This window comes from Lagopus muta, chromosome 5 (genome assembly GCF_023343835.1).
Source record: "Lagopus muta isolate bLagMut1 chromosome 5, bLagMut1 primary, whole genome shotgun sequence".
Taxonomy (NCBI): domain Eukaryota; kingdom Metazoa; phylum Chordata; class Aves; order Galliformes; family Phasianidae; genus Lagopus; species Lagopus muta.
The window spans coordinates 8092249-8104907 of NC_064437.1; the positions used below are offsets into that span (position 1 = coordinate 8092249).

Genomic DNA, 12659 nt, shown 5'->3' on the forward strand with positions numbered 1-12659 from the left:
ACTTGAAAGAACTGGCAACAATTAATGGCATCTTAAATAAATAAAATGACAAAAAATATCTAGCCTTTGCACAGACACATTACAATCCACTCCAAATTCAATACTGCTGAAACATTCTTTCTTACAAAACAAAGTGAACAAAACAAAACCAACTTTCCTATAAGGGTTTTGCTTGTTTCAGCACTTAAATACATAAAAGTATATGACGAGAAAACTTCTGTTCCCAGCAGAATCTGCAAGAGCCAGTAACTTAGAAAGAAAAGTTATTAAATCTCTAAGTAGATTAAGGAATCCTGCTTGAAGTCTTCTTGAAAAAAAATCCTGATCTTAGCCTTCACATTAAAACAGTTTGACTGGATCCTATCCTATGTCAGCATACATACAGAATAAGATTTACATTCCATGATTTATTTATTTAAGGGAAAATCCGTACAGCAAAAGCATTAGCCTCCCACACTCACAGCAGTCGTCATGGTCCATATACTCTGCAGTAGTAAACAGGTATTTGTGCTCAGTACTCTGCTAAAACTACCACTGAACCAGAAAAGATACTGTAGTTTACCCTTTGTTTCTGTACTTATCTCTTACTCAGTCCAACAGCCTCAAGAACCTCAGCAAAATGAGAACTCATGCATGTACAAATCTGCCAGCGCAGAACAGATCACAGCATGAGGACCAATGCATCTGATTCTCATTAGAAGCTAGGCTAAATTTAAAGCTTTCTTTAAATAGAGAGTAATCAATGAAGAAAAGCTGAACCCCAATATTTCCAAGCTGTAACTGGCAGTACCACTAGCATATCACACACCAATTACAGTGTCAGTTAATGTAGCAAGACAAATTGTATCACTAAAATTAGTTAAAACACCCATCCTCAACTCTTCTGGGGCTTTCTTCAGAGAAAGCTCAGGGTGTGCAAGGAATGCGTGGTTGGGCCCCCACAGACCTGTGCATATTAGTCTGATGGGAGGTGGGGACAGGGGGTTACTTTAAGCAAAAGGCAGGATTACACATCTGTACAAATATTTAAAACACTGTTTGTTTCAGCTAGCTATCTGTTTCTCCCAAGTATAATGGCATCTGACTGCACCAATTCAAGAGAATGTGATAAAGCAGGATCAAATCTGTTTAAGGGAACAGAGCTTCCTTCTGCAAGATATATTCCTTTTTGCTGGCCACATCATAACAAAAGTGCAATATTTATCATCTTCTCAAACAAACAGTTATTAAAATCATACAATTTTAGGGAAACAAATTCACAAGTTTAACCATAAAAATATTTCCCCAGGTAATAAACCTTAAAGCATTCGGTTACACAGTATTGCAATAATTATAATACAGAAAATCCCTTCTACTTATTACAAAAGACAGAACTGTTAGAAGAATTTGCTTTTTTTTGTACACTATTTAATAGTTTCGCACCTTGTGAAGGCCGTGCTCTAATTAAGAACAAAACTATCATTCAAAATAAATGAGAGTGGAAATACTGACCTGACTTAAAAACTGATACCCTCAGCATTTTGGAAATGAAGACAAGGCACAGCCCAGGGCCATGTCAATCCAGGTAGTCAAGAATTTACAAGACAGTTTACACCCAGAATCATAAGACAGCACCATTTTCCATTAAGTACTCTGTATTCTATTGCTGAACTGCATATTGAGTAGCCTTGTGGGAACTACAAAAGCAGATTCTCATACTAACTGCAGTTTTACCTACAGAATCCATGTCTGGGGACAACAGAGAACTTGGTGACAAAAATTACACTCTGAAAAAAAAAAAAAAAACAACCAAAAAAACCCAAAACCCAGTATCCTCAATTTGGTCCAAGCATCCAAAAGACAAACAAGGGCATTGCTTACTGCTGCTGCTTAATTGATCATTAAGAATAGGTGTGTGGCAATAAGGAACAAGAAGGGCTGCCTATGGTAGGCACAGAACTGTGTGAGCAACTGAACTTATACTAATGGAGAACCACAAAACTCATAATTACAGCCACAAGAAAAGATTTCCTATTAAAAAAAAAAAAAAAAGATCCATTTTTAATTAACTGCTTTTCCAATTGTGATTTGATATGTGAAAAGAAAAAAAACACCAAAAAAAACCAACCCAACGTAAAACAATTACAAAGTGTGGACTGCAGTAGCAGCTATTCAAACAAGGTTCAAGCACAAATTTAAACGATCCTCCAAGCTGGAAATTAGCCTTCTTTGTCAAATATTTGTACAACTTTTTCAAAGACCTAAAAAAGAAAGAGAAGACTATTAGTTTTATGAAGCGTTAGGTGAACAGTCACTTGAAATTAATCCGGAACGCAGTAATTGATAGCAATTAAAAATGATTTTCCAAGAATTTCTACTAATTATTTAGTAGAAAAATTTGAATCAGTTCTAGGAAATGGGGACTTAATATTAAGTATTTCAACGTTCACAAAAGTGGAAAAAAAGCCAAGAACAACAAACTGTTACACAGAAACACCACAAATCTGTTTAGTCCAGCTCATGTTCAAGCAGAAATCAATTTCTTAGTTATTCCCATCTCAATCGGTTCTTCAAGAGCCAAATTGAAAGTTCTACAACCTCCACCAGTAACAAACTGACTTCACCAGCCATACACACATCTAAGAAAAACACCATCAATACATACCCTGCTACTGTCACTTCCATATGTGTTGGCTTATATACTTACTTCATCAACCGATTTAGAGGCATCTACTCTTCTAACCTTTCCCATTCTCTCATATAAGTCTATTATAGGCCTCGTAGACTGCAGATATGTATGAATTCTAGGAGAAAGCAAAGGAGAAAAAAAAAGAAAGCATTACATAATAGAATTAAAAGAAAAGAGAGCTGAAATGTTTGGGACACAGTACCTCTTTTCCAGACTCTCCCGATTATCGTCACTCCTGCCACTGCTCTTGCCTCTTTCAAGACAGCGACCAATGCATATCTACAAAATAAGCATCAAAAGGACGATCACAACCAAGAACGTAACATGCTATCTGAAAAGCAGGAACAGACAAAAAATCCTGAATTAATAGCACACCTTTGAAAAACATCTGAATAGGCCTGACGCTCAAAATACCACCCAGATTTGATGAACGTAACCCAGAATTCACACAGAGTTAAATAGTGAAAACAAAAGAAGCATCAAGTTCTGTGGTGTGCAATTAAGTTCAACAATAATCTATTTATGAGAAAACTGGACAAAAAAAAGAGGAAAGATTAAGATGTTCGGATTTTTTGTATCAGTTTTTATCCCTCAAGGGCACTGCCATATTTTAAAGACAGCACAGCATGGCATTTCTTAAAGGACCAATTGTATCACTGTCAAAAAGACCTTAAAATCTAATGACTTGCTGAGTAAAATGTTGATCATTGGGTACCTACACCACAGCTCACAACTATGAAAATTAAGATGTATGCTGTCACCACCTCAGAATTAAAGCAAACAGAATCACAGAATTGTAGGGGTTGGAAGGGACCTCCAGAGATCATCGAGTCCAACCCCCAAAACATTGCTATTAAACTGATTTCTGACTGAACAAGTACTCTGAAATCCTTAAGAGTAAACACAGCAGTGTCTTCTAACCATGAATCAAATAATTGTTTAATATATTTAAAGATTTTATAAACTCTCCTTAAGAACGCAATTATTTGAGTTGTTTCCTCAATGTAATTTATTTGTACAAGATCATACCAAGTGTAATTATCCACTTGCTATTTCAAAAGCCTGCAGTTTTTCATCTGCAAAAACAGGCTGCCAAAAATCCCCAAAACCCACTGACCACATTTTATTTCTACTCCTACACCAGGCTACTAATACTGTAAGATTCACTACTCAACAGTTTTATTGTTCTTCTTGAGTGATTCTCACAATACAGCAAGAAAGGAAGTTACAGCCTAGCACACTTCATTACCTCATTGTCGCAATCAAAGAAGAGAACAAAAGAAACATCCGCCTTTCCATCCATAGTCTTATTCCAGCCTTGAAGATTATCTTCGTTTCTGGGAAAGCCATCAATCAAGAACTTGTTCTTCTGGGAATTTGCAGCCATTGTTTGATCCATAGCCTGACAAAAGAATTCCAATCAAGACCTCCTGCACAGGCAACTATTTATCAGTTCTTTCATCACCTCTAAAGTATTCATATATTTAAATTAAGAAACATTTATTGTAGAACCATTGCACAGAATCATAGTACCATAGAATGGCCAGGGCTGGAAGGGACTTCGAGGATCATGAATCTCCAACCCCCCTGCAACAGGCAGGGGCACCAACCTCCACATTTAATACTAGACCAGGCTGCCCAGGGCCCCATCCAACCTGGCCTTGAACACTTCTAGGGACGGGACATCCACAACCTCTCTGGGCAGTCTGTTCCATCCAGCACCTCACCACTCTCTCTGTAAAGAACTTGCAGGTTTACAATGTATTTTTTTGTTTCATCTTCAACCCATCCTAATTACTTCACTGATGCAGCAATGGAGACCCCTTTCAAACTGACTGCACTATTTCATTATGCTTAAAATCTTTTAAAGCCCAACTTTAAAAGTTTATACTCTACAATATCGTGTAACAGCACATAGCAGTACAAGATGCTAAACTGTGCCTGGTCTAGAGTTACTACAAATGAAAAGAACTCCAAAGAAGTTCAGCTGAATGAGCAAAAGAAGCCTCTTCCATCTCAAAAGAGACATTCTGATTATTTTTCCAGACATCTAATAAGGATAAAGATTGGAACTTTTCCTTCCACAGAACATTAGCAGGTGCTCTTCTCCTCTCCTCAGCTTGACTGTTCTGATAAAACAGTTCTTTCAAAATACTGCCACTGCTTTGTCACTTAGTCCGCAGGAGTGAACCAGCAAGGGAACGGCCCTTTCCTTACCCTCTTCAACAAGCTGATTGTTATTTCAACTGGTACGATTTCCCCCTCCTTAATGTAGTTCTCAATGAGTTCTCCATATTGTGAGCCTGGCCTTTTCCGTTCGTCTCGAAGGAGGTCGCCAGCAGAAAGGTGCGTGTAGCCGTACTTCTGAAAAGTGCAAAAGAAACAGGCACAAACAGCCTTGAATGTGTGCAAACTTACATCAGTCGACAGCATCAGCCACATTTACCTTTGTATTACGACAGAAAAGTACAGGAAATAGCAGCTTGCTAGTGACAGATGTATTCCACCCTTCAGGATGCACAGAAAGCACAGTGAGAGATTCCTGGGCATAACACAGACATTCGTGTCCTGTTTCCAAAGGCAGCACTGTCACATTTGGGAGTATGACGGTCTCAAAGCCCCAGGGTGTTTCTAGAAATGCAGCATTGTACAATGAGACCTTTAACAAACTCCAGATACTCTCTGAGCTACACCCCCTCCTGCATAATTTTACTGCTTAGCTTCTTCACTTGCTAAATCATGACCTGATTTATTGACCAATAACCACTAACACATTTTAACACCATGGACTGCAAACAGTAGAGATCAGGTCCAAGCTTATTGATTTGGGATCAGCATGCAGGAAAACATCAAACACCACGACCCTCTTCTTTCACCTCAAAGAAAAGTTGAAAGCTTTGCTAATGCCAATGCTGGTGAAAGTTGTTATAATTGAATTTCTCAGGCATGTGCAATCATAAATAGACAACTATTGCAAAGCTACAAATGTGCTGTTGTAAAAAACACAGATGCGCTGTTATAATGGAAAATTCAGAGCACAAAACAACCCTTTGCTCAGCTCGTTTAATACCACCAGAAAACTAACCAAGCACACTCCTTGGGCAAGCATACTACATAAAAACAGGCATAAAGACATCTCCTTGATGAATACTTAAACTAAACTGGCAATAAAACAGCTAAGCTAGCCACACACCACAAACAGAATACACCTATACATACTTGTCCTACAGTTTTCACACAAAACAAAAACAGCAGCAAATTACTTCAGGGTTATCAGCTTGGCTGCAGCAGCTTCCAAAGCAAATTTCAAGAACGGTGCCTGAACAGGATAACCAATGTGACTAAATGCATGTTAGGGCAGTGAACTTGGGATTTACAAACTTGGTGACTGGACTAAGTACAACAGAAATATTACACAACCCACTAAGTGGCTTTAGAAACATTTCTGTTGCTTTCCAATTTCACCCACAAAAGCGTGGAAAGTTTGTTCTGCATAGTCATAATTTAAGAAGGGATATAATTACCTAAATCTCCAAAATGCTACACATCTGGAAAGAAAAGGAAACAAGATTTTGCTTTAAGTAACTGTGAAGAAAAACCTCCACCGACATCCTCTGTAAGCTCACTGTACTCCTGCTTTCATGTGCGTTGCATTTGGATATGCTTATTTAACTACAAATCTGCATATTAACTATGGACTGCAGACACTGTAAACCAGAGTAAATCTTTTCTCTTAAGCAGGAAACCTTACTCTGCCGAGCCCTAAATTAACACGGACTTCTCTGTACAGTTATAGAACGATGGCATTTTTAACATTAAATTCCTATGCAGAAGAAAACAGGAGGAAAATATAATCCCTTCTGTTTCAGAGGATTACCAACCCATTCGATTTTCTTTGGCATGTCCCTTCTCATGCAGAAAAAGGAAGTGGAGTCAGGCAATTTTTGGAATTTTCTGTCATTTGCAACAGCAAGCTGGATTATTTCTTAAGGGCTGAACGGGAAAGTAAAAGATAGAAGTGCTTCAGAGTGCTGTTGTATAAATGGAGTTGTTTTGGATAATAGTAAATTGTCTTCCAGAGTAACCTTCAGAATGTATTAGCCAGGCAGTAAGATAAACAAACTTCTCCTTCAGTAGCAAAACATCTATTTGTTAACTGCACGGAGCGCTGGAGCCAAAAACAACATGTCAGCTTAAACACCACCAGCACAGACAGGGGCTGAACTGCTGCTCCACACACAGCAGGCTTCAGAGATGCAGTGCTCATGCTGCCCTCGCCAGTCTGAATGAAGCCACGTTTCCAGGACACAATGTCTTCTTTCATCTTGGGCAAGACAAACCCTCAGCACGCGTCCTGAGCTGGACCAAATCTCAGCCTCCCCAAGAGCTTGCAAAAGAGATTGCAATGTTCCTGCACAACAGCTGGGGCAAGGCACTCACGTCTTACAAGCCTGCACTGTGCCAGCACGACTTCCAGAAGCGCCAAGTACATCTTGCAACAAGCTCCATCCTGGGGATTACAGCAACCACTGCCTAAGCCTTCTCTTTGCAATCAGAAAGGGATGGTTGTAGCTTCCAAATAATAAAAAAGCAGTTTATTCAGTTCTTCAAGAATGCATACATGTTAGATTCACAACGTTAGCAGAGAGCTGAAAGGACAACTTAAGTCAGAAACTAGCTTAAACCAAAAAATTCAATATAGTTGGATGCCAAGCACCTAAAATCTGAACAGATTTTCAGACTAGAGAACAGAAAAGAAAATATTCTAAGATATATCTCATAGATAAGTTTTTCACTACGCCAGCTGGCAGGCATGTTCTACTATGACAAAACACTAAATCAGTATGCAGCTACTAAACAAGCTTTTTTCATTGTTTTCAAAAATATTTTTATGTTTAGGGAACCATAATCCAGTCTCTTAGAAAAATTAACTGTCAACAAAAGGCAAAAATCTCATCTGTCTTCAGCACCAATGCAGACACCTTCCTCCTTCGCTTTCAAAGGTCACAGCAGAGTAGAAAGGCAAGTCCAAATCTCCAACAATCCCAGCTGAGAGATTTTCCTTAGAACACCATTTAGCAGTGCTCTATAAAACAGAGGGAACCACAGTTTGCTTGTTCTTTATGCAAAGACCTGGACAAGGCAGTCCCCACTCAGCAGGGCAAACATGGAGAAGTCGCAAATCCTGGCTGACAGTCCATAGACAGAACAAGTTTTACTTACTGTAAATACAATAAATAGATTAATATCAACTACAGATGAGAACAGATGAGTCATATCTGTGCCACTCCTGAATAGGGCAGAGTTCACTCTAGCAATTTCCTCCGTGCAGTAGCACAGGATCAGCAGCACAGATCAGCTGCTGCGACTCCTCCCACTGCCAGCCCGCACAGGGCACAAGAGTTTCTTCCCAACACAGCAGTATCCAGAGAGTATGAAACCTCCCTGAGTGAGCAGAAGCTAAGAAAAAGCAAAATGAATCACCGCTCTGACCTTGAATCCTATCTTGGCTTATCATTGTTAATCCGAAAAATGAAAGTCAAAGGGCTAAACAAACAAAATACAAACTTTTATTGCCTCAGTTCCAGCTTGCCGTACCTTAAGCAATCTTACCAAAGGAACACAGTTCGCTGTATTTTCTCAGGTGTGCTCCTGGAGAACTAGTTAAAATAAAAATAGAACCTTGGAAAGGACACAGTCCTCATACTTTTTTTGTTTTTTAACCTAGAATGTTTTGTCTGCACCATCAACACGTGGAAAGAGAACTTTAGGGCATAAATCATATTGCAATAGCAGCCCTCCTGTCCGCTTGGATCCAGCCAAAAGCTATTTTCCTAGTTAGAGATGTGCTTCTGCCTCTGGGGAAAAACAAAACACAAGGCAAAATAAAACAACACCAAAAAACACAAACCCACACCACATTAACAAAACAAAACACACAAAGGAGATCCCACTGACAGAGCCTCCGGAAAGAGGGGGCAAACAGAACACCCCTGCTGCAGGAATGTTGAGCTCAATAAGAAGGTTGAGTAAGCCCAAAATTCAGTGCCCAGAGAGGAAGCCTGCATTCTGTGAAATGGAAGCATATAGGGAATAAATCCTTAGAGGAGAAAAACAGATTTAAACAATCAAAACAGCTCCAAAGTCCAGGAAGAAGAACTCACATTCCAGCAAACAATGATGAGAACTTCACAGCTAACTGGGCTACCAATACTTGGCTCTCTTAAAAGAGATTTGAGAAACTGAGTTTTAAGTAAATAACTTATAAACGTTTTTATTTCAAGAAAGTTAATGCTGTCTCTCAACAGACCTCCGGAAGACAATTAACACATGACAACAAAAGCTAAACCTACAGCTGCTTCCAGAGGAGTGTTCCTGAAACAGTGAGTTCTTTCCAAAGTTCTCTTGTCCCTAGAGAACCTCTTTATCATATACCCCAAAACAACTTCACACCTTTCTCCGCTTGGATACCAACAGTCACGCTCACAGAAGGAGAAAGCTCAGCATCCCACTTGCTGGGATTCATTTTGGAATTCAATACAAACATCCAGCAGAGGCCTGTGGTGGAGACTGATTACTTTTTGTGTGCTCAGAGGAAGATGTTGTGCATACCCCAAACCTCCACAGTCACTCTGAAACAAAAACAAAAGAAACCAAACCACCCAACAACAAACAGAAAAAAAAAAAACAGAAAAAAAAAGTCCTATCAGTTGAAATCTTGCATAGAATGAAGACTAAATACTTAGTTATTATGCTTCCCTCCCCCCCAAAGAGAGCTTTGTGCTTCAGGTAAAGTTTGTAAAGATTTAAACTTGAACTCAACATTTTTTTCAGATTTGAGGAATAAGGTATTTTTTCCTTGACTGTACCATAAATGTTTTTGTGAGGCAAAGTTCAGAAATCAGCAATAAAACACATTCATTTTGTCTTGCACGCACACAGTGATCTCACCATCACAAAAGATATGACCTTCATGCATTTCATGGCATTTATCTCAAGCACCTGCATTCACATGCCATCTGAACTACCTTCTCAGATACTGTGCCTCACCCAACAAGCTATGCACCAATCTCAGGTGACATCAGAAGCTCCCTTAACTGTGGGAGGTGGCAGGAGTTCATCTGCAGAACTGGGAGAGAACAAGAACTTGAGGGAATTCTGCTTAATCTCTTCATAAATAGGAAGAATTGGTCTAGAGCAGCATTTCTACTGCATTTACATTTCTGTGACAACACTGTGCACACACACAATATATATGCCTTCTGTCCCTATCAGCGGAAAGCAGGCAGGTTCAGCTGCCTCTTTAAACCTTAACTGCAAAGATAATAAAACCTCATCACTTACCTGTTGCTCCCTTTTGTACACTGTGTCAATACTCATTCCCACTTGTTACTGCAAATTCTTCCCTCACATCACTTCTCCACTTTGGTCCAAATATGACAGGAACACATCCCTAGGAAGGGCTCCACAAGCTGAGATTTAGGTTTGTGGGTGAATTCTGTATTTCTCAAGCACTGTGACTGATGCCATTTCATTTTCAGGCAATGTAGAACAGCCAGTAAAACAATCACAATCAGAAATTGTTCTTGGTTTAGTGGGCATGATGGTGATGGGATGATGACTGGACTAGACAATCTAAGTAGTCTTTTCCAACCTTATCGATTTTGATTCCAATCTGACTCCTACTCCACTGCTGCTGTTGTTTTTCAGTAAGACCACTTGAAGCTAAAATCAAACAAGATCTCAGCTCAGCAAGGCGAGCCTCCTGCATGTGATGTGCTCTGTCCCAGATCTCCAGAATGTACAGCAACTGAGAAGTATTTATAGCGCATACTGACTTTTTATTGAGCACAGATTTAGAGCAAGATACGGGATCAGATTCATTCCTAATGTAAACTAATATTAATCAGTCCATTTATACAACAAGGATGAATGAGGCTTATTATGACTCAGCTATAGCTCTGTGGCAAGCTGCCAGCAGGGTCTAAAATCCAAACAAAACTACGCTTTCAATCTGAAAGCAGCACTGATTGCATGAAGGCTGTTCAACTGCCTGCATCAGGGCTCTCATGGAGATTGTGAAGACCAGGCCAAAGGTGTGTGCTTTGAAAATCTATTGCTCAACAGCACCTCAACTGCATTTCATCGACATGTCCGTGCTCGAGCTCTTTTTAAGATTTTCCACCAGGTTCACCCCAGCCCAGGCCTCCTCAGACTCTCTCTCCCAAAAAGCAAAGCCAGTGACTCCTGCACAGGATGTCAGGAGCTTCTTCTCACGCAGTGAATAGGATGTGCAGGTTTAGAGGAAGTCTGCATTTATTAGCTTTTGGACTTCTCTTGCTAGCCTCAAAAAGAAAATAAACACAGTACAAGCAAAGTGAATTTTGTTTCCATTTTTAGCTGCAGCCCCAGTTTGAGTAGAAATGACTCATTCCTATCAACACGGTCCTTACCAAATTATATTAACCTATAAAGCCAAAGGCATTTATACTCCTAAACACATGGCAACAGCCACATGAGGCATTTCAGCCCTGAGGCTCCGCTCATGGTTTGGCAGAAGCCTTTAATGACAGCCTACAAAAATTCCCTGTAGTTTAAGCTCATTTGTTTGCTATGTACCAGGGACAGAATTTGACCTTACCAAAAAAGCTTTACAAATGCTGTGAACCTTTCATCCCACCACTTAATGGAAGGAATAAGCTGGTTTGAATAACAGTCTATAATTTGAGGTTAAAACCCTTCAGAACTCTGCGTAATGGCATTTTTCATGCCATCATTTGATCATATGGATCAAATTCATGTAACTGAGTTCCTCCATGCAGAGAATAGGGATGTAACAGCAGAGGGAACCTGCAGCATTAGAACTAGGACACACATGCCTGTATCAGGCACTGGGGCTTTGTGCCTTGTTTGGTTTCTTCCTTTCATTAATAGATTTAGAAACATGGGCACTGCTGCAGCTCTGTCATTTCTTTCAGCGTGGGTATGGACAAACCTCAAACCTTTGCAGATCTCAATGAGAATGTACAGCTGCCCAGGGGGAAAAACAAAAACATACAAATCCAACACAGACGCGTTTGGAAGCATCCAGGCATTAAACACTTCTGTAATTATCTACTGATAATGTGGATTACTGTGCAATTACTGCTGTTTTTTTTTTGGTGCCCAAATACAATACACACCTTCCTGTCTTTGCATTTGCTCTACCTCACAGGGCTGTCAAAACGTATTTGGAAAACAGAAAATGGGTAAAATACAGCAGGAAACCTCACCCTATAGCATCAGCTGAAGAGCGAGAACAGCAATAACCTTATAGAACACGTTTTGACCTCTACCACGGCACTGAGCAGCCTTCGTTCAGAAGGTGCAGCGCTGGCAGCAGCACAAGAGCCACCTCCCTGCCACGTCGCGCTGCCAGCTGCACGGGGCGCAGCCCTCAAGCCCTGCGAGCCGCAGCACTGTCACCCGCTGTCACCCACTGTCACCCACCGCCACCCAGCGCCGCGGCCTTTCGGCTCAGCTCCGGCCGCCACATGCAGCCACCTTCCCCTCGCTTCTGAGGGCGGCTGGGGCCGGACCCCGCAGCAGCCTACAACCCCCAGAGTGCCCCGCGGCAACGCCCGCAGAGCACCCCGTAGCCCTGCCCTGGGGCATGCTGGGATATGCAGTCCCGCTGCCCCCCCCCTTCCCCCTCCCACCAGCGCGGCGCCCGCTCCGTCGCCCTCACCTCTACGATGCGAGCGCACTGTGTCCCTTTACCCGCCCCGGGCCCGCCGAGGACGAAGACAACGACGGGCTTCATGAGGAGCAGGAGGCGACGACTGAGCAGCAGCAGGACAGCGGTGGGCACCGAGGCCGGGACCGGTGATGGGGCTGAAGCAGAACTGCCGACAGCCGCTGAGGTGTCCCCGCCACCGCAAAGTGCTTCCGGGTCTCCGGAGGCGCGCGCCGGGCGGGAGGGGCGGGGCTCGTGCACGCGGAGCCGGCAGCC

General features: G+C 41.4%; 1 protein-coding gene across 2 annotated transcripts; it reads right to left on the reverse strand.

Moving 5' to 3' along the window:
• Positions 1-283: 283 nt before the first annotated feature.
• CMPK1 (cytidine/uridine monophosphate kinase 1) lies at positions 284-12615 on the reverse strand. 2 transcript variants are annotated; one of them, XM_048945823.1, is made up of 6 exons: positions 12396-12615; positions 4886-5032; positions 3918-4070; positions 2871-2947; positions 2687-2783; positions 284-2240 (listed from the first exon to the last, which is right to left on the reverse strand). In XM_048945823.1, exons 1-6 carry the CDS (start codon positions 12468-12470, stop codon positions 2199-2201), a joined length of 591 nt encoding a protein of 196 aa, XP_048801780.1. In that variant the 5' UTR covers positions 12471-12615; the 3' UTR covers positions 284-2198. The 2 variants fall into 2 exon arrangements, with proteins under 2 accessions (XP_048801780.1, XP_048801781.1); XM_048945824.1 differs by lacking the exon at positions 12396-12615 and adding an exon at positions 7892-7960.
• Positions 12616-12659: the final 44 nt, after the last annotated feature.